General features: G+C 38.2%; 2 protein-coding genes across 2 annotated transcripts; one reads left to right on the top strand and one right to left on the bottom strand.

Annotated features, from left to right (window-relative positions):
- Positions 1-272: 272 nt before the first annotated feature.
- LOC139457312 (uncharacterized) lies at positions 273-7,497 on the bottom strand. Its single transcript, XM_071238720.1, has 5 exons — positions 7,488-7,497; positions 6,779-7,108; positions 2,518-2,592; positions 1,875-1,991; positions 273-579 (listed from the first exon to the last, which is right to left on the bottom strand). The coding sequence occupies exons 1-5, from the start codon at positions 7,495-7,497 to the stop codon at positions 380-382; spliced, it is 732 nt and encodes a 243-aa protein (XP_071094821.1). The 3' UTR covers positions 273-379.
- Positions 7,498-15,646: 8,149 nt separating this feature from the next.
- On the top strand, positions 15,647-25,604 carry LOC139458370 (uncharacterized). Its single transcript, XM_071239779.1, has 9 exons — positions 15,647-15,707; positions 18,023-18,352; positions 20,075-20,284; positions 21,032-21,145; positions 21,349-21,397; positions 21,654-21,697; positions 22,182-22,259; positions 23,015-23,146; positions 23,324-25,604. The coding sequence occupies exons 1-8, from the start codon at positions 15,647-15,649 to the stop codon at positions 23,143-23,145; spliced, it is 1,017 nt and encodes a 338-aa protein (XP_071095880.1). The 3' UTR covers position 23,146; positions 23,324-25,604.
- The last annotated feature ends 2,010 nt before the right edge of the window (positions 25,605-27,614 follow it).

Below are 27,614 nucleotides of genomic sequence, written 5' to 3'. Positions count from 1 at the left end.
CAACAACAATGGTGTCTGTATTACAACCACAATGTCGTCTAAATTACAACATGAATGGTGTCTACATAACAACAGTAATGGTGTCTACATTACAACAACAATAGTGTCTAAATTAAGTCAACAATGGTGCCTCCAGTACATCAACAATGGTGTCAGTATAACATCAACAATGGTAGCTATTTGACGTCAGGACTTTGGTGCCTCCATTGCGTCAACAATGATGTATTATGTACATGTATCATGTAGAGAGTTAGCAGTATTTGGCTTGTAAATATTGAATATTCAAGAACATTTCATTTTAACCATTGCGTAGATCTTCCACATCGCACAATTCTATCAAGTGCAATGGTGAGGGGTGTCTGCTGTATTTGTGGGACCTTCAAGGCAGGTGTGTATCATGTCCTATGTTGTAGTAGTCTGTGTCCCGCTTGTCTTCATCTGTGTTTACATAATCTGGAGTATCAGTCGCTGTACCCTCCACAGTGTTGACGTACTGCCTCTCTACGATACCGTACTGGTGATCCATGTCTTCATAGCCGGAGGCAGAATCGTAGATGTTTGGTGTGTTAATGTTGTCTTCTGAAAATGTGAAAGTGTACTAAATTGTCTTGACGGGTCAGCAGAATGTACGTGTAACAATATCAGTGCACGTGTTAGAGGGGAACTGTGGACCTGTTGAAGGAACCCTGTCCACTCAACTGGACGAAAAGCCAGACACATGACCTTAGAGCTGATGTTCCTATTTAAGGGAACGACACGTTTTGAAACGCAAAGTGCTTCACTGAATTCTAGAAAAGATGAAAACTCGAGAAAATGCTGGACTACTTCCACATCCCCTTTGAATTGCCTGGAGAGACAGTGTCGGTGTTGTTGACCCCCAAGATAGCTTAATCTTGAACACGTCTGTTTGTGTTTTCACCGTGTCAGTCATCAAACATGTTCGCAATCACCGACATGTTGTCGTTCAACACTATGTCGTCTACATAGAAGTCGATTTGTTACGAGACACCGACACTTTTTGTATTTAATAAACCGAATGACATGATCATTCAATTCTATGTTTTTTACGGGGATTAGGGTAGTGGGCTAAGTGTTCTGAGGTGTCGCAATTCAATGAGCAGCGTTACGTCCCTTAGCTGTGCAAAGGTCCGATGTGTGTGGGAATAAAATCCAGGTTCGCCCTCAGTATGACCTTTGGTCTGTCATGTAATACACCCATGCCGGTAGGTTTTACCAAAGGTACGTTGTGTTGTAACTGAAATTCCGTAACTGTTTATAAACCCACTCATATGCTCAATAATAACTATTTATGCACTCATACGACATGTATAATGCTTTCACGTGAACCGACATATAACAATCACATTTGTCTGTATACGATCACAAAAATGACAATACGATGAGCCGTTCGTTGAAAGAAGTATAGGTTTACTCTACCTCTTGAATATGTGTTAATTTAGACATCTGGAAAACTTATACATGTTTGCAATTGCGTTCACATGCCCTTTACATACGTGTGTAAGTTTACATAGTATTACGTATATGCAAAAAACACATCTGCGTGTAAATGTGCGCATATGAATGGGATATTAAATCTCTCCTTTACCCATCAATGAAAATTAATATATACCCAGCACACTTAACATTCGATTCCCAGTATATGTTTAGTTGCATGCATTTATTACATTCTCTCATTATATAGAGACCACGTTCTTTGGCAGGGACCAATCTACCAATTGGCAATAGCCATTTCTATCTCGTAACTGCCATCAGCCATTTCTTGTAGGTGTCTACAGAAGGGAACCATGTCCAGGACCACATTTCCCTGATATTAGCAATAAGTTGATTGATTATTTATGCTTTGTTTATATTACCTCTTCTTATGTTTCTCTTCTTCATCCACGCGATGACGACTGCGGCGGTGATGACGCAGCCTACTACAGCTCCACCTATAACTCCGATGACTATGAAGACGACATTCGGTGTCTCTTCTAAAAATGGAAATATAAACATAAAATGTCTGAAATGAAAAATATAATGAAAAATATAATGTTCATCTAATACATATTTTAAATTGCTAACTAGAGTAACTTTCATGTTATTAGGTTGCGGTATTGAGGTACTGGAACATTGTGAGTGAGTGAGTATGGTTTTACGCCGCTTTTAGCAATATTCCAGCAATATCACGGCGGGGGACACCAGAAAAAATGAGCTTCACACATTGAACCCATGTCGGGAATTGAACCCGGGTCTTCTGCGTGACGAGCGAACGCTTTAACCACTAGGCTGCCCGACCACCCTGGAACATTGTGACTCCGTGTAGATATCATGAACACCTTACATTGAATAATATAAGGTGTGTGGTGTAAACATCTATCTGGAGTTCACCATCCTGAATTGGTGTTGACATGTTGATTGATATTTTAGTCATACAACAGGTTAATAGACAAACTGTTATCCAGAGTCTTAAACACCCACAGACATACATTCACCGTGGCGCTTTTGGAAGCATCGTACCTGTGTTTGTGGTGGTTCGTTCTATGAGTGAAGTGACGGAAGTTGGCGAAGAAGTTGTTGGTACAGTCATCACCTCTGACAAATTAGCATCAGACATTACAACACCCAGATGACGTATGGAATAAAACGATATATCCAAAACGTTTGAAACATTGCATGCATTATATCCGTTTACATGTTTATATCCATACTAATACCCTCTCAGCAGACATTTGAACAGTTTGAAGTTAAAAGCATTCGTAAACAGTTCTGTTTCAGAGCGTCACATTTGGCTGCGAAAAAAAGTTGAATTTTGATCAGTTTTCAGTATATAGTTTATGTAAATTTATGCTTAATAAGAACAGATTCCTATCACCATATGCAGGTTGTAAGAGGCTACTTAATGGATTTGGTGGTCAGGCAAGGAGACTTTGTCAACGTATCTCCACGGCATGGATCGTAGTTCATAATATCAATCACTGTATGTCTGGTCAAGACTCGATTACTTACAGACTGCCATCATATACCGGGATTAAGGTTTAGTGTGGCGTCAAACAACAAAAGAGCAAATCTGCTACCTAATTAATAATGGGAATGAATAGAATGCTTATAATATTTAACAGGTAATATAATAGAGGGATTGTCAGCATTTCGCCGGAGATTGATAAAAGCTTTGCCCGGAGATTGATAAAAGCTTTGTTTGTCCTACCCGATTCAACATATACACTCTGCAAAAAAAAAGTAACGCACAGGTAGATTTTTAGGAGATTTATTGTACCAAATAAAGTCGATATTCTGCTTGTAACGCGTTGGCCAGTTGTTGGAGTGTCTGCAGCGTGTTCTGACGTAGACGTACACGTCGATCAAGTTCATCCCAGAGGTTTTTCGATTGGGTTGAGATATGGAGATCTCGACGGTCAGGGCAAGCCGTTGATGTTGGCATTAAGGAGGTAGTCTACCGTGATACGAGCTGTGTGCGGTGGAGCGTTGTCCTGTTGAAACAGCTCCCTCTGGCGGTCAATTATTAGAAGATGGTGAGGTTGAAGAATTTGATTCATGTAGCGATTTGCTGTCACATTTCCCTGAACCACAACCAGGTCCGATCTTGTGATATAGGATATGGCTCCCCACACAATGACACAGCCCCCTCTGAATTTGTCGAATTCACGTACACAATGTTGGGCAAAACGCTCATTTCGACGACGATAAACACGTTGTCTTCCTTCTCGCCGATGAAAAAGAAATCGCGATTCATAGCTAAACCACACTCGCCTCCAGTTTCTCAATTTTTCTAGGCTGTAAGGTATGGCACCAACGCAAGCGTCGCTGTCGATGGATCTGTTGCAAAACAGGAACGATAACTGTCTTCTGGGTCGGATTCGAGCCTCGTGAAGATGGTTCCTGACAGTCTGGTCCGATATTCTCCTCAAACCAGGGATGTGTCCTGCAGTCTCCGTATCTGTGGCATTGCGATGACGTAGGTAGAACAGTCGAATGTAGCGATCCTGTGCAGGGGAGGTAACTCTTGGTCGGCCTGTTCTCGGACGGTCTGCAGTGGAAAGGAACTGTGTGTATCGGTCACAAAGGCGGCAAATGGTGCTGTGGTGGGCGTTGAATTGGCGTGCAACAGAAGACTGTGATTCCCCGCTTTTGGATACGTCCTATGGCGATGTTCCGATCGGCAGCGCTGAGTCTCGGCATTTTCGAACTCGAAAAGATGTTGACAATTTAGTGGCTTATGCTTGCCTATTTGTAGCGACTGCGACGACTTATGAATGTCATAACTTGCACATGCATTTTGCTTTACTGTTTTCCTCCATGACATGTTTTAACAAGTGTGAAAAACAATGCCGTTTAAAACATTGCAAATCGACAAAAAATGGCTGCGTTTTGACGCATCAGGCCACCAACATTTTCCAATAACATATATCCACTTTATAAACCGGATTTGTTGTGTAGTCAGGTACAATAAACTACATGCTACCTGTGAGTTTCTACGAGATTCTTTACTTAAATGATCAACTTTATGAAGTAATTTGTCTTCATGTCTATCCATCAGTGAACAAGCACCTACTCACACGTCCGCTGGCGGAGGTTAAATGTCTAGATTATCCAATTATCGGCTTCCAGGAGAAACTGGCAGATGGAGAAGAGTACCATTGTATGAAATAAATGAGATGAATTCGTCTATATTTTTAACTGTACTTTTTTTCAGTTACGAACGCATTCGATATCTGCCACCATACTTCACGCATCATCCAAATAAACTTGACTGATGCATGTCATCGTATCACAATTGCTTGGATCGATGCTCATAATGTTAATCACTGCATTGTCTGTCCATACTCAATCATTTACGGACCGCCGCCATATAGCTGGAATATTGCTGAGTGCGGCGTGAAACAACAAGCTCCTAAAGACAATAAATAAGCCAAACGGTTAATATTCTTAAAGATATTCGTTAATTTTGGAATATAATTTTTAAATAATGTAAGTCATCTGGATGCGTTCACTGTCGTTCTGTAACTATTATACATAATGTCTATTGACAATCTTGTATATATTCACATTACTTATATATATTGTAACCCCCGAAAGCGATGTCTCACAGCCAGTGTGTAAATAATGATCCGTTCTGTTTCACTCTTATCTGCTCACCTTTAGGTTGTTGCTAAATGAAACAACATACTTTCGGGCTGTAGTGTATATCCTACCACAATTTGTAAGCATTTCCTTAAACAGACCAAACTGCACAGATGCGACAGATGTGCACAGTTACATTACAGTTAGTGAGAAACAAAACAAGCGTGCAGCAGTGAAGGTCATTAGTGAAATATGAGAAAGCTGACTTACATTAATATTTGATACTGCCAGTACGTCATTATATTATAGAGCCATGTTGAATTTTCAAGTAAATAAGAAGAAGCTTTCAATAGACATGTTTTTTAAAACAACTTTACCTTCGCTGACAGAAGTTCTACTTTCACTTGACGCTGTCGAAGATGTCCTTAATGTGACGGGCGACGCTGCAGTGCTTTCTTCTGCATTTACTACATCTGGCAAGTAAAACGTGAATACACAAGAACACACCCACACAATATAAAACCTATGAAATAGGAAATATAAATAGGCAATACCCTAAAAGATCTTTCTTTAACAAATTGTAATAGAAGGATCAAAATTATTTTATGATGGAATCGTTGTTTCGTCGAACGTTCCAAGTTTGTGAGAAATGGAAGATTATATCCGTTATTCAATAACAAACACAATGAAACACCTCCAAAACGCCAGATGATGACTGACAATCTAGAAACACCACCTTCCATATATAACACCAATATATTATACATGTCATGATGATCCGAAGATTCATATGGGTTGATCAAATTGTTATTGGTACGTTGTGACACGAATGTGTTGAAGCTGCGACGCGTGCGTGCGATGAACTTGGGACCGCGACATTTTAGTCTGTACAACCGGCAGGGAACGCTACAATACGGTCACAGAGAGAGAGAGAGAGAGAGAGAGAGAGAGAGAGAGAGAGAGATACAGTTACATTATAATATATGACGAACAGCTAAGACCGCGCCTTGTTCATTGAACTGATAATATTGATTTTCGTTTGATACTATCGTTGCATTTGTCAAACCAACACCTAATGGTATCTGAAAATTACAAAATATAATTATGACATCAATCATGTACTTTAACCGGGCTACTGTAAATGAGATATTAACCACTTCTTGCAAATATTCACTCCTGCCTAACCAACCATGGTAAATAGCTGTTCCACACTCAAATTGGAAAATTAATTATAAATTTGTTTATTGTATGTAATAAGCATGTGCGTGTCTTTGTGAGAGTAGGCGATGGGGTAGTCGAGTGGTTCAAGAGGTCGCTCGTCACGCCGAAGACACGGATTCGATTTTCCACGTGCACATACATACAACGTGTGAAGTCCATTTCTGGTGTCCCCGCCGTGATTTTGCGTGAATATTGCTAAAAGGGGATACCATACATACACACTCACTCACTTTGTGATAATGTACAAATAACAAGGTACAGATGAACTGAAATGGACCTTCCGTGAAAACATTTTTGGATTTAAACAATGAAACGTAATGATTTGTTGCTAAAATTTCTTGTCCGACCTGTATGTTTCCCGGTCCCAAGTTACAACCTCCGTTTGACCTCCGAATCACATGCAGTATAATTACACACATGGAATCTGTTGATTCACCGCGTTTCACTTCAACGGATTTAACATTTGTCTCCTACTCACCTATAGTTAGGTTGTTGCTCCTGTCGCTCTTCTCAAGATCCACACACCACCACACAGAGCCATTGTCTTTTTGAGCGCTAATCCTGAGTGTTACATTGTGTTGGTTAAATCCGCAACTGGTATTGATACGTCCTGACAGGAACGTGTTGAAAGCGTTGGGGTTGACCACATCTTCTGCACACTGAGTAGCAGACACATAGCGTGTACGTACGATGAGATCACTGTTCCTCGACCACTGTATGTCCCGACTACCTGCGCTGCTGCTACACATCAGGTTGTAGGTGTTCCCTTCCGTTATCCTGGTAGGAAACGTAGTCAGGCGTAGAGAACCTGTTAAGGGAAATCAGTTGTGTGTTTACAAATACAATATAGCCCCGTCAATATGGAAACCACGCCTTCCTGATGATCATGATTACTGTCGGGAACACCTGAATGTAATATATGTACATATTATTATATGATTATTACTATGTATCCAGGGCGGTCGGGTAGCCTAGTGGTTAAAGCGTTCGCTCGTCACGCCGAAGACCCGGGTTCGATTCCCGACATGGGTACAATGTGTGAAGCCCATTTCTGGTGTCCCCCGCCGTGATATTGCTGGAATATTGCTAAAAGCGGCGTAAAACCATACTCACTCACTCACTACTATGTATCCGTTTTGCACATACTGGATAGTCAATTTTACTGGGAACGTTACCGATCGACTCACGGAAAACCATTTACTCTGTTACAAGAAGATAATGGAGGACATGTGGTAAGTTGTAGACAACCTTTTGGAGCCGGTTAATGAGATGATACCCATTTACCTATTCCGAGGCCGACCCCATGGTAAAACTAAAAGTGTATGAAATGAGGTCGATTCTTATCAAAAATAAACATGAGCTAGCATTAGAGGTAGTGAATTTACCTCCCTTGAATTATGGGTTCTATATTGTTGTTTCATGTGTCAGCACCTGACAACAGTCGATTAAATAAGATAATTACGAGTGAATGTTGTATTATGACAAACATTAGTTTTTTAAAAAAACTAGACATTTGTATAAGACTAGAACTGCTTGTGCGTTTCTACATGTTTCTTGTATAACACAGGGATGATATAAGGTTTTGGAACATAGTATTTGTATCAACCTATTTAACATGTTAAGTGTGATTTGAGTGGCGTGTTTGTGGCCAAGAGCTCAAGCAGTTGCCTCCCTTAGTTACATGATCACCCTGCTCATGCACTCACCATTAGTTCAAACTGTTTCCGATCTACTCACCTCTGGTTTGTCCTGTTATAACACACACCAAAAACAAGGCAGGGAGTAGCTGAGAACCCATTGACTCGCCGCCAACGAAATTTCAACACCAACTGATTTCAATAATATCTAGGTTATAATAATAATCCTAGATTGTTGGGTAGTAGGGAAGAATGGCATACTCCTTAAACATGTTTTGCCATTGCAGCTTTTTCTTAATCCATAATACTTGGTGAACAATTCCCTGTTTATCCCAGTCAGTCGATACAGTGTACACTGGGTGATGGTTGACCTTTATGTTTCAGAAAATATGAAACATCATGTACACATTAAGGTCACACACTGTTCACTCGGTCCTTTGCCAGACAAGGAAGTAGTTTTGTATTGAAGAGATATCCAACTATGAAACACATACGCTTGTCTGGGATTATGCATACAGGACTGTATAGACACTGTAACTTGAACCACCCATGGGTAAAGTAGCAATCATAATGTATGTAATATATATCAAGTTCTGCTGGAGACTATATTTAGATCGTTTATCGAAGATGCGGTTGACTGCGATACTACTTCCTGGTCTTACAAACACAGGTTCGTATTTCAGGTGTGGCTGCATTGTCGACACGGCCGTTTGTGTGAGTTGGTAAGAGTCATGTATTGAGACCTTGCTGAAGCTTAACAGTGCCCTGTGTTACATCATAATTTCGACAAATGCAGGAGTCAGTGGTGCCTAAATACTGTAATACGTGTGTTCATAAATTAAAACGTTACTCTTAACAAAAAGCCTATATTTTGTACGATTGTAGATAATGACCCTCGCCGTTGGAAAGCGTCACATTGCACTGTTTCTATGCTGTGACGTGATTTGTTCCTTGAACTCGATCAAATCCTCACTTGCTAGATATTAGGTGTTGTCGGTCAATATGCAGTGTACGCCTGGCAATCATGAGCACGTAATACATGTAATATATCAATTCCCATGACTATCTACAGGACGTCATATGATGTTGTGGTAATATTCACCCACCCAACAAGTGCTTGTAATGTTCAGGTGACGTGGGTATGAAAGCAGAGACTATCTTTAGATTCCTTGTCGCAGATACGGTTGACTGCGATACTACTTCCTGGTCTCACAAACACAGGTTCGCATTTCAAGTGTAGCTACATTGTCGACACGGACTTGTGTGTGAGTTTGTAAGAGTCATGTATTGGGACCTCGCTGAAGCCTAACAGTGCCCAGTGTTACATCATAATTACGACACATGCAGGAGTCAGTGGTGAACACAACCTACACGGACCAGAGCGTCCTGTGGAACCTGTGCCTGGGTAGATGCATTAGTTGTACATCGTTTTCAATATTAATGAAGAGTTTCGTCATTTGAGGAGGTATCAACAGCATTGAGGAGGGAAAACTAAGTAAAGTAGCCCGTAACTCCTGCCTGTGTTCGCTGAAATGGATGTTTGGCGTACAGTTGTGTTGTTGGTCTGTGGGTTCACTACTTATGCAGGGGGTGAGTTCATGCTTGATGGTTTTTAATATATTCTACGTATACGATACACATGAGTATATTGTAAGTAGTTTTAATAGGACATGCCTCAGACATTTTCTCCATGAATTTTGGAAACACTCGAATTATTTCACCATTAGTATCAAAGAAACCGCGTCAGCTCGAAGGGAATATTTTATATAATAGCGAAGGGCAAAGTTATAAAACAACAAGTGGTGGTTCCTAAAATATTTGATACATAAGTTACAATGCAGTTATAAGGATCTTAAGTAAGATTGGAATTTCTATCTTATTTGTCAAGTACGTTGACATTGCAATATCTGTGCATGATCTGTAGAAGTAAACTTTGGTTAATTTAGCTAATTTCGATTCATGACCTCTTACTCACCAATCGTTCAGGGTTATGACTCAATCGTTTTTCTGTGCAGATACACGGAAACGAGAATAGCAGCCAGTTTTCACCTTTAGTTATGCAAACGTGATTGAAAAAGCTTTAAACAATGCACTGACTTGTAATTCGAAATTTGTTAATACAATTAGATTGTACGTGCCTAATTAAGTAAGGCTATTCCAAGAATTATTCAAAAGATCAAAATTCCTTATACCATTCGAAATTCCGATTTGGTTGATATTTTTATATTTGTTTCAGTAAACGAAACTGTTTTTAGTACAACAGATAGTATTGATTCCGAAACTGAAATGACTATCGCTGATATAATTCTTAGAATTTTAAGCCACTTCCTGTCATGAGCTCGTTATGTTCAGTTTGCATCTTCATGCACAATGAGCCCCAACAGCTACGAGTCGACCCGTGATTATCCGGGGTAGAATAAGTCTTCAGCAACCTTGGCTTGCAGTAAACGGAGACTATGCTTGTCGTAAGAGGCGACTACCGGGATCGGGGATCAGGTTCGCTGACTTGGTTGAGGCATGTCATTGTATCCCAATTGCCTGGATCGATGCTTATGATATCAATCACTGGATTGTCTGGTCCAGACTCGATTATTTACCGACTGCCGTCATACAGCTGGAATATTGCTGAGTGCGTAGTTAAACGACAAACAAACACAAATAGCTACGAGTCCCCTTCACCTATTGCTTCAACTGATATTGGCTTCCAAGGAGACATAATCCTACCTGTGTCAAAAGAAACCAGTCAGAGAATGTGTTTAACATAATGATAATAGCACTCTCAATCATAAAGTACAAACAATGTATTTTTATAACAACTAAGACTTTTGAGACGATCAAAAAGTCTTTATTTTTTAAGAGTGTAGATAATGACCCTCGCCGTTGTAAGGCGCTACATTGCACTGTTTCTATGCTGTGATGTGATTTGTTCTTTGAACTCGATTACATCCTCACTTGCTAGATATTAGGTGTTGTGCACACAGCAATATTCCAGGTATATGACAGCGGTTTGTAAATAATCGACCGCCATGTCATGAGATTGTTGAAATGAATCAAAACAGAGTAGAAGATCATAACTGAATCACTTAAAATTTGGAAATTTGAACCTCAAGCTAATGCATATGTCAACTAGTGAAAGCCATAGCTCTCCAGATATGATATCTCATATGGAAGCCATTATATGATAATATATTCACGGAAGATATGCAAGCGGTTCCTCAGGGTTCTGGTTGACAGACGTCGTTTGGGTAGCCATTGTCTTTTCATGATTCGTTGCAAATGGCATCGTTGTCCTAATCGAAGCATTGTCCCGTCTTCACGCTGTGACATCATATAGGAGGTCGTCCTGGCTGTAGAAGGTACTCCACAGCATGTTTTAATGCATTTTATCACGTCGGGTGCTTAACTCTTTTCCATGTGAATGTTACAGTCAATGTGTAACATCAGTCAGTTTGTAAATTCCAAAACTAGTGATTCATGTACCGCTATAACCTGTTCACACCTATACAATACAAAACGACATTGAACATGAAGGTAGTATTATCTGTTTATTCGTTGTTGTAACACTGCAATGTCTGGAGAAGCCTGTATTTTGTCAAATTCGGTTCGATACGTCTCGTATGATGTGAACTGACAATAATTCACTTGTAGTCGTTCACATACAAAGTGCTGTGTGATGTAGAACTTTACACCCGTATCTGTAAAGGCGAACACAAGCTTTTCATTCAGACTGTCAATACTAAAGCCATGCAACATTGTTGCACGAGACATCGCTGAATGTTGTCAGCCTGCAGAACGTTGGGCATCGAGAATACGTAAGCTCTTCTCTGCTTCCCATCATTTCCCCGGGGAATATTTGGATTTACTGTCAAGACATAGACATGCATATTCTGGTGTGTTAATAGTGTTAACGGATACATTTAAACCTTGCAATAATTGTTGGGCTTTTATAAGCTCCTAAAGCATTGAGGCAGATTGTGAGATATCAAACAATATGATTGTTAATATAGAGGTTACATTATCTTTAGTTATGTAATAATTTAAAAATGAAAATTGAAAGATTATTTCCTGTTTTTGACACATTTTGGCTATAAATCGATTTAATCTTTTTTTTTATAATTCTTTATTTGTTCTATTCTATGTTTTTTGTCAGCACTGTGATTTTGTTTATGAAATGAGTATTGCAATGTGCAACTGTCCCGTTTAGAGCCATTTATTTGATTAACTTTTTTGGGACACACAAATGTTCATTTTGCCACCAAAAGAAATTACCACAACCAGCATTTTATAATCATAAATGACATCTTCTGAGTTATATTTTTTACGCCCGCGCCTTGTCCATCAACATGATAATATTGATTGTCATATGATGCTACTATTGCATTTGTAAAACCAACTTCTGATTGTATCTGAAAACTACAAAACTAATTTTGACAAGCAACATCAATTATGTATTGTTTCCCCGGCTACTGTAAAGGAGATATTAACCACTTCTGACAAATATTCACTCCCGTTTTATTAACCTTGGTAAATAGCTGTTTCACGTTCTTTGGTGAAAGATTTAATGATCATCTGGTTATGTTGAGTTAGATAATTGCCATGATCACAAGCGCAGTTATTATTCATATTATCAATAGCATTATCCGTCCAATATGTACACATTATACAATGCATATTGTACGCATTTGAACAGTACATCCGAGGTAAACGCTGATAAATGTATTCCATCCACAGAAATTGCTATTCCAGTGTAGATAACATGCTATAATTTATACCTCCAGGCTTTTGTTGATATGATTACAATAGTTTTTGTAATTGGGGATCAACTTATGGTGCTGATAAAAACAATATAAGATTGAGATTATCTTCTTTCATCTAATTTCCCGACTTCACCCAACATTGACTTTTAGTTAACTTCCTGGTGGATTTCGAGAATGTTACGATTCAAACAGCAACAATTCAATTATATTACAGAGTCCCGTCAGTAAACTATGTTGGACCAAACAATCCAGCTGATGATATTATGAGCAACGTCCCACACCGTCAGGATACAATGACACGCAATCCACCAAGTTGTCCAGCCTGACTACCCGATCGATTAGGTCAAATTTTAAACTTGTATGTCTCCATAAAACCACTACTGGTGGTACAAGAAAACATGAACCAAATAATGCACAAGTATCATTAAGATAGACATTAAGATGAACTTATATTTTTCTAAGTTTTGTGAACGCAATAGTTATGAATTTGGCTAAGTTTTTAATTTCTTTTAAGTTTTGTGAATTGAAAAGACGTTGATAACATATCATATCAGGTGAAATTAAATATTTATTTTTGGCTGTATAGTTTTTCTGCATTCTTTGAGAGCATGGTATCGAATAATGAAAGCAAATTCGTCTGCCATTGGTGGGGAATTACCACATCAGGGGCCTGTCTCAATAGGGAGGCTATTATTTGTGGTAAGATATTTTCAGATTGGGTATGATATAGAGTTTGGTAGAGTAAGTATTTACTGAGTGAAGGTAGGGCTTCAAAATATTGGTAATGCTTTCCGTTTAAACTAGTATTGCTTCTCCAAATTTGATAAAACATATCCTTCAAAACTCTTTCGATTGTAATCACAATCCAATGACTTTTAAAGCAATATGTCTTTTGTATATAAATAATTAAGGGTTCCTTTTCAAGTTCACCATATATCATGCAGTTAAGGGTTTGGGGATTTTAGGCCAGCGGCCGAGTTTGAGAAATTGTAAAGGAACGTTTTCAATAACATCAGCATAGCCAAATCCCCAGACCTCAGAACCATATTATAGAATTGGTGTAATCATGTCGTCAAATGCTCTATTAAGACAATCAAGAGGGAGGTGTATGTTTCTAGTTTTTTTAAGTAGGCAAAATGATGTTCTTCTTGCATCCTCTGCCAAGGTCTTAACCGCATGTGCAAATGTTCTATGTTTTTGAAATTTTGTACCAAGATATACATAAGAGGCTACTATTTCCAGTTCCTTATTTCACATTTGAAGGATACTTTATTAATTTCGACTTCCCCTCCGCCAAACACAATATTTTTTTGTCTCCGCGATATTGACATGTAGCGTCCATTCTGCACCATAATCATGGAAACCATCTAGCGATTTCTGGAGCGAATTAGGGTTATCTCCAATCATGACGGTATCATCTGCATATAAAAGAAGTAAAAAGTGCATTCATAATATCCAACAATCATCATTAAGACATTTTAGATTAACTCCATCGCACCCCTTTTCTTTCAAAGTAGATTTCAGATCATTCAGAATGATTGAAAATAGACATGGGGACAAGTTTTCCCCTTTCCTTACTCCGAATTACTCGGGAAAAAATATGTAACTTTGTTATTACCGAGTACACATGCCTTAATATTGTTATGCATATTCTGTATCAGTCTGAACAAATTGCCTGCTCTTCACACGTAATATAATCAAGTAAAATCAATAAAAGAACAGTTTAGCATTTTCCTATTGTTTATGATATCGGTAAGGGTATGTAAAACAAAGATATCTCAGATGTTGAGAAATTCTTACGGAATCCTGTTTGGACTGGTGATCATATTTTATTTACCTCTTGGAAGTCGTTTAGTCTTTTATTTTGAATACTAGTAAAGAAATTTCCTGGGCAGTTCAAAATAGTAATTTGGCGATAGGAGTTTGGGTCCAAATGATCACTGTTTTTTCCTAAATGGGTCTAATAAGCATGAAGTAATCCCAAAAATATCGAAGGAATGAACACTACAGTTGTTTTCTGCGTAATCGAGATCTGTTGCTATATTACGCTTCTGTGATTTCACTGCCTGTCTATCGTCTTCTTGACTTCAGCATTTAGGAATGTAGGTTACCATATTAATAGCTACCTAAGTTTATAGTCTATATATGTGAGACATTGTCTCTATCGTCGTGCTGTGCCGCGATGTTTCTTAAAACAAATGTTCAATGGTAGGTTCTTTATCATATTTTTTGTGTCACGATTTGCAGGGTTTATTATTTTCCAAAATTCTTGAGGGGAGTATTTAGCGTCACTTCTGAGTTTCGCACTTATTGCATTCTTATGTTTTGTAATATATTTATTTAAGCATTTTTGTATGTCAAATATCAGTTGTAATACATTACCTCTCCTTCTCGCACCCTCCAATGTCTTATCACCTATTCAAATATAATCTCACCACCACATAAATGTTTACTCACTCACCACATACTTTTACTTGCGTGTAAACATAGGTCAATCCTGCTTGAAATGTCCTGTTGACTTGGTTATTAGAGCAGAGACTATATTTAGGTTGTTAGGCATGGTGGAGTGTGGACTGTAGATATTACTTCCTGGTCTTACAAACACGGGTTCGTGATGCAACGGTAGTTATATTGTCGACACGGCCTAGTGTGTGAGTTGTTCAGTCGTGTATTAGACGTCGCTTATCTCCCAGTGTTACAGCTTAATAACGACACGTGCTGGCGTAGTGAACACAACCTACACGAGCCAGAGAGTCGAATACCTATGACTGGAGTACAGATACATTGGCTGTGTGTGTGACAGTACATGAGTTCAACAGTATTGACGAGCTTAGTTATGTGACCAAGATCAGTGACATGAGGAGGTAAAACTTTTTATTTTGACGTGACAAAGTCATTCAGGCAAAACCTGCTGTGAATCCTAAATAACCGGTTTCCCATGACTGTGTTGACATGGATGGTTCACTTACAATCTTGTATTTGATGGTGTGTGGATTTGCGACATACACAGAGGGTGAGTTGAAGTTGAAGTTTATCGTGTTAAGATATATATCTGTGATAGGAGATATCTCAATAATACGGCCATGACTTCAAGGAATGGTCGAATTTGTCAATGGGGTGTTTCAAATAACAATAACATGCCTCTGATTCAAGCACGCAAGGAAATATTGACATATTATATTGTAAAATCACTTTCATCCTAATGCTGTTTCTCAATCCAATTTGCAACATTGGTGAGGTACTTTCTCTTCGGACTTCCCACTGTTAGATAATGCATACTATAAAATTGCCACTGACATTCAGTTTTTACAATATGCACTATAATCCTTTCTAAATGACAACAAATGCACAGTGATTTCTCTCTAAATCTGAAAACATTCATCAGTACGTGGGGCGGTCGGATAGCCTAGTGGTTAAAGCGTTCGATCGTCAAACCGAAGACCAGGGTTTGTCAGCACGATACCCATCGTTTTATTTGGGTTTCATCAAAGCGGTAAATGTCTGAGACCTGTATCACTTTGTGTTTTCCTCCAACATTGAGCTGACACGCCGTGACTTAACTGAAACACTGTTCAAATTGGCGTTGAACCGAACTCACTCACTCTACACCTGCGGGACAGTGGGGTAGCCTGGTAGTTAAGGAGTTCACTAGTACTCGTTACGCCGAAGATACTGGTCTCGATAGGAGAAGCAGCATATATAACAATATATTGTCATTGTCGCATATACCTTGACCATATGTTTTGCAATTCCTTTTGAAGTGACACTATTTTCTTCTTTGTTTCATGAAAATGAAACATTTGTATTCACATTTTAACTAAAAGTGTGACTGGTTCTGGTAGGATACTGTCTGGAGCGTTGTTAAATTCTTTTTATACACCTCCAGTGACGTCATCCTATTGTTCTCAAGTCGGATTAAATCTCAACAACAGTGATGGTGTAATATCCCTGAGATTTTATATGATATGCCAGGAATATTTTCTATATAATATGTGATGATATCCTGGGAATTATATTAATACAACTTCTGTTTACCTTGTAACATATGAATGTTTCTCGGTTTGAATTTGAACACAATGTAATGAAAAGTAAAATCAAATGACAAATGTTTCCGTTATAAGCCCGAGGATTGAACGCGTAAGCTTCGTATCTGGAAAGTATGTTGCTTTTTGCATTTACAAGTTAGATTAAACACTTCCCCTCGGGTTTTTATTATATTTAAAACCCTTATCCTTGGGGTAAATCCCCGGGACTGACGCCCCTCAGGTTTTATTCTGGCGGATGCGGTTTTTAAATATCATAAAACCCTCGGACCGGACTTGTCCTACACATAAAGTTGTGTATTATAATTCGATACAAAATAAACTGCATTCAATTTCATGAAGTTGAGGTATCAAGAACAAAATCGCAATACGGACAATATATTACACCCCAATGCGGACAAATAATAGACAGAGATATCATTTCTTTTATTCTTTTTTTTGCAGAATAAATGCCTGCAGCTATTTAGATTTTGACATGTGTTTTTAATTCATTTCAGAATAAAATGATAATCATTATCAGATGTATCAGTAATTATGTAATATATCTTCTCTCTTGTTTCGTACCAACTTACCTGTGAGGATCGGCTGGTCGTGAGTTCAAATCCCAGTTCGCCTTGGCTGTATGTCTTTGTGTGTCAGGACCAGGGCTTATTGAGATGAGTATTGCTGCTCATGAGGAGTGTGGGACGTTCAGTGCAATTTGAAGCAGTAACAATGTGTTCCGCGTACGAATGCGAGTGGTATAAAACCTAACGAGGGACACATAAAACCCCTGCTACAACGACTTTATCTTACCGACATATGGTTTAATATGACATTACAAAAGAATTGCATCATACTGAAAATAGATAGAAAACAGCTGTGCGATTGAACTGAGGTTAACTGTCACTATGTCACGTGACTTCCACTTCCATTGCGTGCGGGTGTAAAAAATTGCTATGCTTTCACATTGTATGTGTCATATTTCTAGACACCCGCTATGTTTCTGCCCGCAATGTATCAATATTTCAAATGTAAAATGTAACTAGGCAGTGGATATCGGCATAAGAGGACTATGTTCAATAAAGTTATGTCGTAAAAAACAGCTAATCCTGGGTTGATGGTACATACAGATGTTATCATTTCCGCCCATCGCATACTCAATATAATTCGCGAATTTCAAAACACACAATGTTTATTGAGACTCTCAAATACACAGCTTATCATTGTCATTTTCTTAAGCACTCTGTGTACTAAACTCTAAAAATTAATGTCACCCGGGAATAATGTTTTGAATTTGCTACAGGTTTCACCTCCTTACAACTAACAACTTCCCCAGCAACAGCATCGCCAGACCAGCCGTACACCTTGATGTGTAGAGGCAATGGTAGCAGGAGTAGACTTTGGTACTGGAGGAATGATGCAATCTTTCGTTCAAGTTATGTATCAGACACACAATGTAAAGTAGATGAATCACAACCAACCAATTACAAACAACTGTCTGGGCGTATCAATGTAACCTGTAGTCTCAATCAGTACAATGTGACTCTCAGGATCCTCACTTCCATAGATGATGGATCTGTGTGGTGGTGTCGGGATACTGAGCGTAGTAAGGAGAGCAACAGATGGTCAATACGTGAGTATGTTATAGCTTTTGCATAAACAGCTTGGCTTCAGAGGGAAACTGACCTCTTTAATATTAACATCAAACATGAGCGAAAGTGGATGATCAGAGTAGTCAGGAGAGCAACAGACTGACAATACGTGTGTATGTTATGGCTTGTTTGAGTCATTAAACAGTGTTACCTATTTAAGCAAACTGGTCACATTTTGTGATACTTAATATTTAACACGAGCGGAAATGGAATGAATCTGAAAAACTTATTACCTTTGCTTTCGCAAATGTTAGAACTTAACTGCGCGTATCGAATGACTGATAATAAATAAATCATAGATACTGATTATAATCAGCATTACAAGTGTGATATTTTGATGAAAACTGTAATATTTGAATAACTGAGCAAATATCCAGACTGCTTTAAGCAATATATGCTTCTAAAATGCAACATATTGAGGTAACTCTAGATCTGCATTACCTCTGCAGTACCTGTATTGTGCAGTACCAGGTAACGACATACTGTTCCTTGATGTATTACTGATGAAGGCTATGTTTTGAATCAATTTTACTAACTGGTCGAAATTTTCAAATCGCCATTATTGCTTCTTGTTCACCTTAAACATTTGAAAAATTATTACTCAATTTATTGTCAATGTAGCTGCAACCAAAAAAATGTTTTACATTCCTTTTACTCTCAATAGAAAAGTCAGTGCACACGATGATAATGAATGTTACAGAGCACGTTTATAATTGAATGAACCTACTTCTAAGTGTTAAGAAGCTCACGCCGGAAATAAGTGACAAAACCCTTTCCATAATTACAAGAAATCTCTGCCAAACAGAGTCGATCGTTCGATTCCGACTATAACATGAACATGTGTTAAGGAATCACCATCAAATAGTGATGATACCAGATGTTAGTCAAAAGGTGAGCGTATCCTGCCCCACCAGTGGCACCCGTAATAAACACATCCCACGATGAAAACTAAACACCTAATTTGGGGTGTTATTTTGTGTGTACAATCTTTATAAGTTCAACATTCCAGCATGTTCACTGTATACAGGTGTCTGGAACAAAAGCATATTCAGAAGTTTTGGATTCGTAGTTTGCTTTCTTCTTCAGCATTTATAAGAATTTTACCAGCTGTACTTGCGAAAGTGTAGAAAGCAAATAACGATTAGCAGTATTACACTTGGATATAGCATCAACATCAAGCGTGTCCAAGTAAAACCAGATCAGTTCAAATACAAATGTAGAAGCTTCTCACTACCACATCATGTTTGTATCCTGCAGTAGAAATAGCAACGTATATAGTATTTCCATATTTTTGGATTCGTAGTTATTTTGAAAATATGATTATGGGATTGATCACTAAGACAGTTTCAGCTTCATATTTGAAAATGCCATCTCCACTTTAAACCTTTCTTTTCTGCTGCATGATTTCATAGTCCAGTGATGACATTTCCTTATTGCTCTTCCTAACTTATATCAAACGACGTTCTCACTCACCCAAACCTATTCGTGAAGATCTGCTGTAAGCACAGTTCATTCCTTCCTGTTGGCTGTGTACAAGGGAATAGCTATCAAATGCCACTATTTAGTATAATATCCCACTTTCTGCTTGAACATGTTAAAATCCCGCGAATAAAGATTTTAAACACAATTCGAAACATATTTAGGCTTCTCTACGTATCAATTTCTGTGATGATATGGTTATACAGTGTTATAATAATTTTCAGACGTGGTGAACCTTATGTCAATGTCCTCAACAACTACGACAGCAGAAACTACAACTACTGCAGCAGCAACTACGACTACTACAGTACCAACATCAACTACAACCACTACAGCTACTACAACTATGCCAGTTACTACAGCAACTAAGGCTACTACAACTCCTGCAGTAACATCAAACATCTCCTCTCCAGACATGTCTCATCAAAAAGGAGGTGAAATGATTTAATGCTACTTAAATTGTTTGCCATACACTTTTAGTCCATAATATACAACCAACAGAGCGTTCACCTAAAACTGGCTTCAACGGGAGATAGGGGATACAACTTCAATGACATTTCATCCCAATGCTTTATAGACCATGTGACGTCAGCAGTTACCATAAGGCTACAGTAGTATGACATCACTAAACTCTCTGAGACTGAAGCTGGTCACCTGTGCCATTTCCTCACTCACGACTCTGGTTATTGTCGTTTACATTCTGAATGAATGGACAAATGATTTATAATGATATAATCTCATTTTTGTGTCTGTTGTCGTCAAATATATCACCACAAGTCGATATAAGTATAAACTCCAATACAACTCATTTTAATGTTTTTCTTATTAAAAGACCCGAGGGTGAGGTAAAAAAAATAAGTATTCTCAACCGAGTGTGAGGAACATTTAACGTCACGTCCAAGATTATTGCGCTAATATAGCCACGAGCATGCACGTGTGTGTGTGGCTGCTTGTACTGGTCCCCAGTAATGCCGATTTTATAGTGCTAGGCCACTGAGATACCATCCTTAAAACTAGGATCTACCTGCACAATCTAAAGGAACATTAACATTTACAAAACCAGGGTCGTTATTCGTGTTTTTAATGCTTCATAATATATCATTGCACATACCTTTGTATACATTCGAAATATGTCACCATGTTTATATAATATAATGCATATCCAGGTAGTACAGATGCAGATAAACAAGTTGTTTACATCGCTGCTGGTGTTGGGGGAGGTGTTGCAGTCGTCATTGTTGTCGTCGTCAGTGTTCTGTGTATAAGACGAAGGAGAGTACGCAATGTGAATAACGGTAAAGAAACCACTAAACCTTTCAACCTTTCAACACCTTGGTCTTATGATACGAACTGCAGTTTGCATCAGAACAATACGAATGGGTATTTGATAAACAGATTGGATGTGTTAAGAATAAACTGTAGTTGTTCGAGTTAATCGTCAATTGACATTTCCTCACTAAAACCACGCTACAACCCACACAACTTGCTTATTTTACAGGCAGTGCACATGAACACAAGCACGAGGCATCTCATACATACTACAATGAGTAAGTAAACTCTTGTATAAAATGCGTTCATGCCGAAACCATGTGCTGATGACATAGTGGGAATCGGGTATGGAAACGTTCAAGGGTTTTGTCGTTAGTTAGGTCGAAGTGAGATTTCATAATTTGTAAAACACAAATTTATTTTATCTAAGTGTTCATATATTAATACAATGTTTAATTCGTAATGAATGACAGTAGATATTCTGATTTCATTCTTGTTTTAGATAAATGATATCTGTAAATGTATTTGTTTCAGAAATCGAGACTTACAAGACCAAGACATTAACGACAAAGTTCAAGGTGAGATAATTTGATTGTGTGATGTTTTAACAGTAGTATGTTAATGGATGTGTGTCATGTTATATATTCGCGCACAGGGTCACAAATCTGGTAAAGTTGGGGTGGTGGAGATTGGATATCTGAGTACTTCAGCTCAGCAAACTTGACAGCTGGTCCTGTCACACACTGTAATACACAGGTGTCTTCTTGAGCAAGCTTTTCCGGAATTGGCCTCTGTTTTACAGCAGGAACTGGGTACCACGTAGGATGAGATGGAAATATGTATGCAGAAATTCCGAGCTCCTTTGGGCAGCGGGGGTTGTATAGTTTCCAAGAAGCAGGAAAAATAATTGAATTTGACTTGTCCATTGACACGAGTAATATGAGCAGACGTTATGTGAAATTGAAAATATACAAATTTGTACATTTTATTGTTGTTGTTGTTGTTGTTGCTATGTAATGGAAGTGAATATCCACGTGCACCATTTTGTCTTGTTTATTACAGTGGAAAATGATATTTATGAGACTTCACATGATGTCACATCGCCAAACCAGCCTTCAACAAATGATCACGTGATAACAGGTTAGGAATTTCGATATCACTGTATACCATTTTGTCAGCTTGCGATCAATTGATATCGTGTAGAGAAACACCTGCACTTTCAATTCATTTGTACATTTGAAATGCCAGCCTCAACTTTTTACAACCTACATTACAACAAAATAATAATTCAAAGTAGGATCACCTCTATTCTTCCGTTGCCGATGCTGTTCTGTTGTTGTAGTCATGTTTGGACTTTGGTAGGAACGTCAATGCGCGGTGAATATATTGCACCATGGTCACATAAAGAACCACAACAGCTTATGAACATTGTCAATTCAACTTTATGTAATTATTGATAAACAAGTTTTCCATGATTTTATATCCCTGTTTCACACATACGATGTAACGTAGGCACTCCCAGCAATCGATTTGTGTATATCAGTCAGTCACACCAGCTTGAAATATAGAAAATGGGGGCCATTGATCATATCTTCTGAATACTGCTTGTTGCCTGATAGAGACTTCAATTCAGCTGTTTGATCGTTATCATGTAATTGTGTTTAGATACCCTTTAATTTAATTTGAATTTAATTGATCAACAGTGTAATTGCCAAAGTCCTGTATGTGTGATGTTACTGTTTAGTGCTGTACTGACATGTTCCTGTTTGATGAGAGTAGATAGAACTGGAGAGTAGCAGTTATAGATTAAAGTACTAGATTAAAGTAAAGGTTACATTAAATACGTGATTGTTATTTCTTTTCTTAAGTATACATAAAGTATCATTTTCCACCAGATGTTTACGCCCAAGTTCAGAAACCAAAGAAAAATACGCCGAAACCTACAGGTGCAGCTGACGACATCAACATGGAGGATCTATACGCCAAACCTGACAAAACTAAGATCCGGAAGAAGCAGAAAGACTAATGCAAGTATTCTTCGGAATTATCATATAATGTTATTGATAAAATAAGCAAATGACACCGTGTCCCCACATGGCCTACGTATATACGGCGATAAGAATGTGACATAAGATTTTGAATATTTATCCATATTATTTATAAAGATACTGTGTGGCAAGTGACACTTTATGTTTTATTTTTAGGGCCTGTAGATGGGAATCCTTTGATGATGCGAAATGGACAGTTATATGAAATGTCAGACTTCTGGAAAAGTAGATATGCTACATATAAGCCTCGTAGATTTTCAGTGACACATCTTTATGAAATAGTTTCATACACCACTCATCAGCAGTATGGTTGGTACAGTGTTTTAATTATAAACGTTGATTGTTTATAAAAATATAAAAATCAAATTTCAATGCTAGAGAATAACCAATCTCGTTTTTTCAACGAAGCATATTTCACTGCTCGAAAAAGACAACACAGCTGTGACAATTGTATGAATGGATCATTGAAAACCAGTGATGACACCTTCTCATAAAGGGTAAGCATGTCTTGCCCTACCGGCATCACCTGCCCTTCTCACAACTTGCACCAAAATGTAAGTATTTGTTGACCGACAACAAGATTATATCTAAATCTATATTCTTGGGCACTTTAATGTACTCAAAGTCACAGGGTCCACATATACAACAGCTATCTGTTTACTCCAAGATCCCCTGCTCCAACTTGTAACTCATCACTTGTTACTTAACCTGTTATTGAGGACACAGTCACGAACATGCTTTGGGATTTTTTACAATTTTATGATGTATTGTTAATTTTACACGTAATGCGGATTCAAACTAGCTATTTTCCATATTTATTCAGGAATTTTCTTTTCTGTGAAATGATAACAAGGCTACCAAGTACGTCATTGTGAATTAGTGACGGAAGGAGTGAGTGTGTGAAACCCACGAGCTTGGGTATGGTGCTAGGAAACCAAGAGTCGTTATCAGGGCGGCAATTAGGCGCCTTAGGGACCCAACTCTGCACAGCGACACGGGTTATCTAACGCCAGTTTGGTATCCATGCCCCAGTGGATTGTTCAGGGTTTTTATAGTTAATAATATGAACAAACATAGTTGAAATTGCCCATATTGTAAATTCGAGCTGTATTGTCAGTATGCCAAAACAAGAAATAACAATGATGACATCTCTTAGACGTTGAAATATCTTTTGTGTGTGAAAATGATGTCACAAAATCTTGGCGTCCATATACAATTATTATGTCCGCAAGCAATATATCATGACCGAGATCTTAGTTTCATTAATGAAGTTTTTACCCAATGAAATCATCAATCGCATAGCCACTTACCACACAGGCGAGTTTAATGTCTTGCCAGTTATAACAAAAACAATTGTTTGATATTTAAGAAGGTCAATGATTAATAACATTTAATGTCACAGCACAGGCTATATGCTGAACACTATTATATATAACATTCATTTTATTTAGATCACTTATGTGGTTAAAAGTGAGGTAAAGTTCGACACGCCGTCCTACCATCGACTGATTTCTGTAAACTGATCTGCATATGCATAAACCTTTCCTTATATTCCATTATTGCGGTTGTTTATCCATGTTATCTCTCACCTGTGCCTGGTGTATACCAGGCTGATACAATAGACATGTATAATATAAGTGAAATGAGTAATAACATAAGTTATTAAATTTGTTATCCATAGAGTGTGTCTATATTGTCATCCGTCAAATTCTAAGTAATGCCCATCAAACACAACAACAAAAAAGTATCCCCGTGTCTAATGTATTGTCACTTTGTCCCCACCACATGTGACTATCACTATAAAGTGTATAGGCCTCGTTCTAACCGCTATCCCTTTCCAATCAATTCCAGGTGGTTTTATGACAATAACTTGCCACTATATGCTGACATCCATGTAAGTTAACGACCATACACAACAGATATGAAAGTGTCGTGTACTCGTCTGACTTGTACATTGCCGTGTTTTTGTGCAGCAAAAGCTTGACACTATTTATCACCCGAGCATTCATTTCTTTCAGCGACATGTATGTGTGCTTGATAAACATGTATGTTTTCCTCAACTCAGACGTGTACAAGAACAGCTTGTATTGCATGGCTATCAGTAAACACAACCTAGCGTTCTTTGGTCGCCACCCGTAACAATGCAGAGCCTACAGGCAGGCAGTATATGTTACCGTGGTATGTGTGTAACATTAGCCTGTTATTGAAAGTGATGTATATTTAGACAGCCGTTCCCTGCTGAATATCACTTCCTGGTCTGGGAAACACTAACTTGTTCAACCTGTTTCTGAATGTGTTGACAGGACTACAGGTGAGCTGAGTAAATAGGGATGATTTGAAAAACAAATCGTTTCGGCTCCGGCAGTAACTGTATATCCCGCGTGGGACACACAAAGTTTGTTGTGTAGAGTTACTTCCCCTAGACCGCCAGACTTACATTTAGACCCAGAAATAAAGTTATCCTATTAAAAAATACATATCTACACAACAACATTAATAAATTAAAATTGAGCCCAGAACAATCCTTATCTAGACTTGCCCAAATTAATCATTCAAGGGCTTGAGTGGGACTTGAATATTTTCTCTTGGGTCTGGGAGACAATAAACATCGATGTATCACACACCAAGGAAACCTGGAATATGGAGGATGGGGCATCAGTGGGAATAACAATAATATTTATAAATAAAGAGAATAACCCAGTGAGCTAGTGATTATACAAATATGTTCATGTATATTTATTTTGAAGAATATATTTGTTATTTGATTGACTTATAGATGTAAGTTTATACTGTAAACTCGCCATTGAATAAACATCTGTCAATCACGGCTCACATTTCGTAATCATTTGCATTTTCGCTTGAAGTGAGGTGCACACTATAATACAGAACACCAAAGCTTTCTCAAGGAACGGCCTTGAAACACTGGCAATTACCAGTAAAACAAAGGGATTTTCTCTGTAACACACATGTGTGTGAGTTGTTATGACGTTTTACCATGTAACCATGTATAATTTCTTGATTTTAATTTTCGAATACTATCAAAGTGGTATTTTGAAACCAAATTATATATTTTTTGTTTTGCATACCAAGACATCAAACCTACATGTGCATATCTGAATAATACATGAAAACGACTGATTAAATATGCAGAGGGATCATGAATGCGAGTATTGATACGTCCATCCCTCTGAGCAAGGACGGGTGAAAAGCATATTTTATGTGTGCACTAATATATGACGGTCATACACGAGTTACCTCCCTTATATCAATAAACTTAAGCGTGAAACAGCTTATCATTAACAAGTGCCTCAGTGAGTGAGTGAAACGGTTTTAACGCAGCTAATAGCACTTTTGTTTTCCTTTATTTTTTTATGCTTGACTTAAAGGCGACTATGCTTCTCGTAAGAGGTGACTAAGGGGATCGGGTGGTCAGGCTCACCGACTTGCTTTGATGCATCTCATCGTATCCTAATTCCTTGGATCGATGCTAATAATGTCAAACTCTGAACTGTCTGATCCAGATTCGATTACTAATAGGCCGCCGTCATATAGCTGGAATATTGCGTGCGGAATGCGGCGTTAAACAACAAACAAACAAACCTGGTATCAACGTGATCATGAGTAGTACAACATATTGGTGTCAACGTTAAGACATATTGTAAAGGTTGGTTGACCGTTTGGTTGCCAATGATAATGATGAAGAAGAATATTATCTTTAATTAGCTTTGTAGAAGCTGCAGTACCTAGGAGGACGGAATTTACCTTTTGTTTCAAGTTCTGCATATTACAACGTTTCGGTACATATGCCAGTACCTTTATCAAGTAAGTTTTCAATACCTGGGAGGACATGGATACACATCTATGATTACATATACATAGGGATTAACTGAACACAAATCAAGTACGAAGACTTTGATTGGGTTTGCAGAGTGTAGTTGCAGTGCGTGATTCTAAAGTTCAGGCAACACAGAGTGTACATCAATGTTTAATGGTGCCTAAAAATGAACAAACTAGAAATTGTCATTCGATGTTGATATATTTGAAACTGGTATCATTGGCGGTATTCCATGCATCACATCATTGAGTATCTCACAACAGGTGACGTGCACATGGCATCTCCACGGACAAGGGGTCGCAATATCTTGTTTGGTTTAATAAAGTGTTTGTAAAAATCTCTCGTTCTCATGAATTTCTTCAGTTTTGCCTTGTAATCGCAAAATGAATGATGTCTCGCGATTTTTTATGAATGAAAAAAGTAGTCCTGGTGTGACAGATGTCACGATTATCCAATCAAAACGAATAAAACAAGGTCAACCTTGTACGACACACGTGTGACGTACGGATTTAGTATCTTACCACCTGTATCTTCACCACGTGGGTAATAAAGTTCGACACGCCATCCTACAATCAGCTGCTTTCTGTTTATTTTGTAAACTGAATGCATATG

Source organism: Haliotis cracherodii, unplaced genomic scaffold (genome assembly GCF_022045235.1).
Source record: "Haliotis cracherodii isolate W230 unplaced genomic scaffold, xgHalCrac1.p SCAF_12, whole genome shotgun sequence".
Lineage (NCBI taxonomy): Eukaryota > Metazoa > Mollusca > Gastropoda > Lepetellida > Haliotidae > Haliotis > Haliotis cracherodii.
Note: the sequence above shows the minus strand (reverse complement) of the source record. Positions and strands in the feature narration are given on the sequence as shown.

Bases quoted from the DNA above. Each gene is read 5' to 3' on its own strand.
- LOC139457312 (XM_071238720.1), bottom strand. The intron at 2,593-6,778 runs GTGAGTAGGAGA...CTAATTTGTCAG, and splicing joins GAGCAACAACCTAACTATAG to AGGTGATGACTGTACCAACA. The intron at 1,992-2,517 runs GTACGATGCTTC...TTCCATTTTTAG, and splicing joins ACGAACCACCACAAACACAG to AAGAGACACCGAATGTCGTC.
- LOC139458370 (XM_071239779.1), top strand. From the start codon at position 15,647: ATGGATGGTTCACTTACAATCTTGTATTTGATGGTGTGTGGATTTGCG. The intron at 21,698-22,181 runs GTGAGATAATTT...TGTTTATTACAG, and splicing joins CATTAACGACAAAGTTCAAG to TGGAAAATGATATTTATGAG. The intron at 22,260-23,014 runs GTTAGGAATTTC...ATTTTCCACCAG, and splicing joins AAATGATCACGTGATAACAG to ATGTTTACGCCCAAGTTCAG.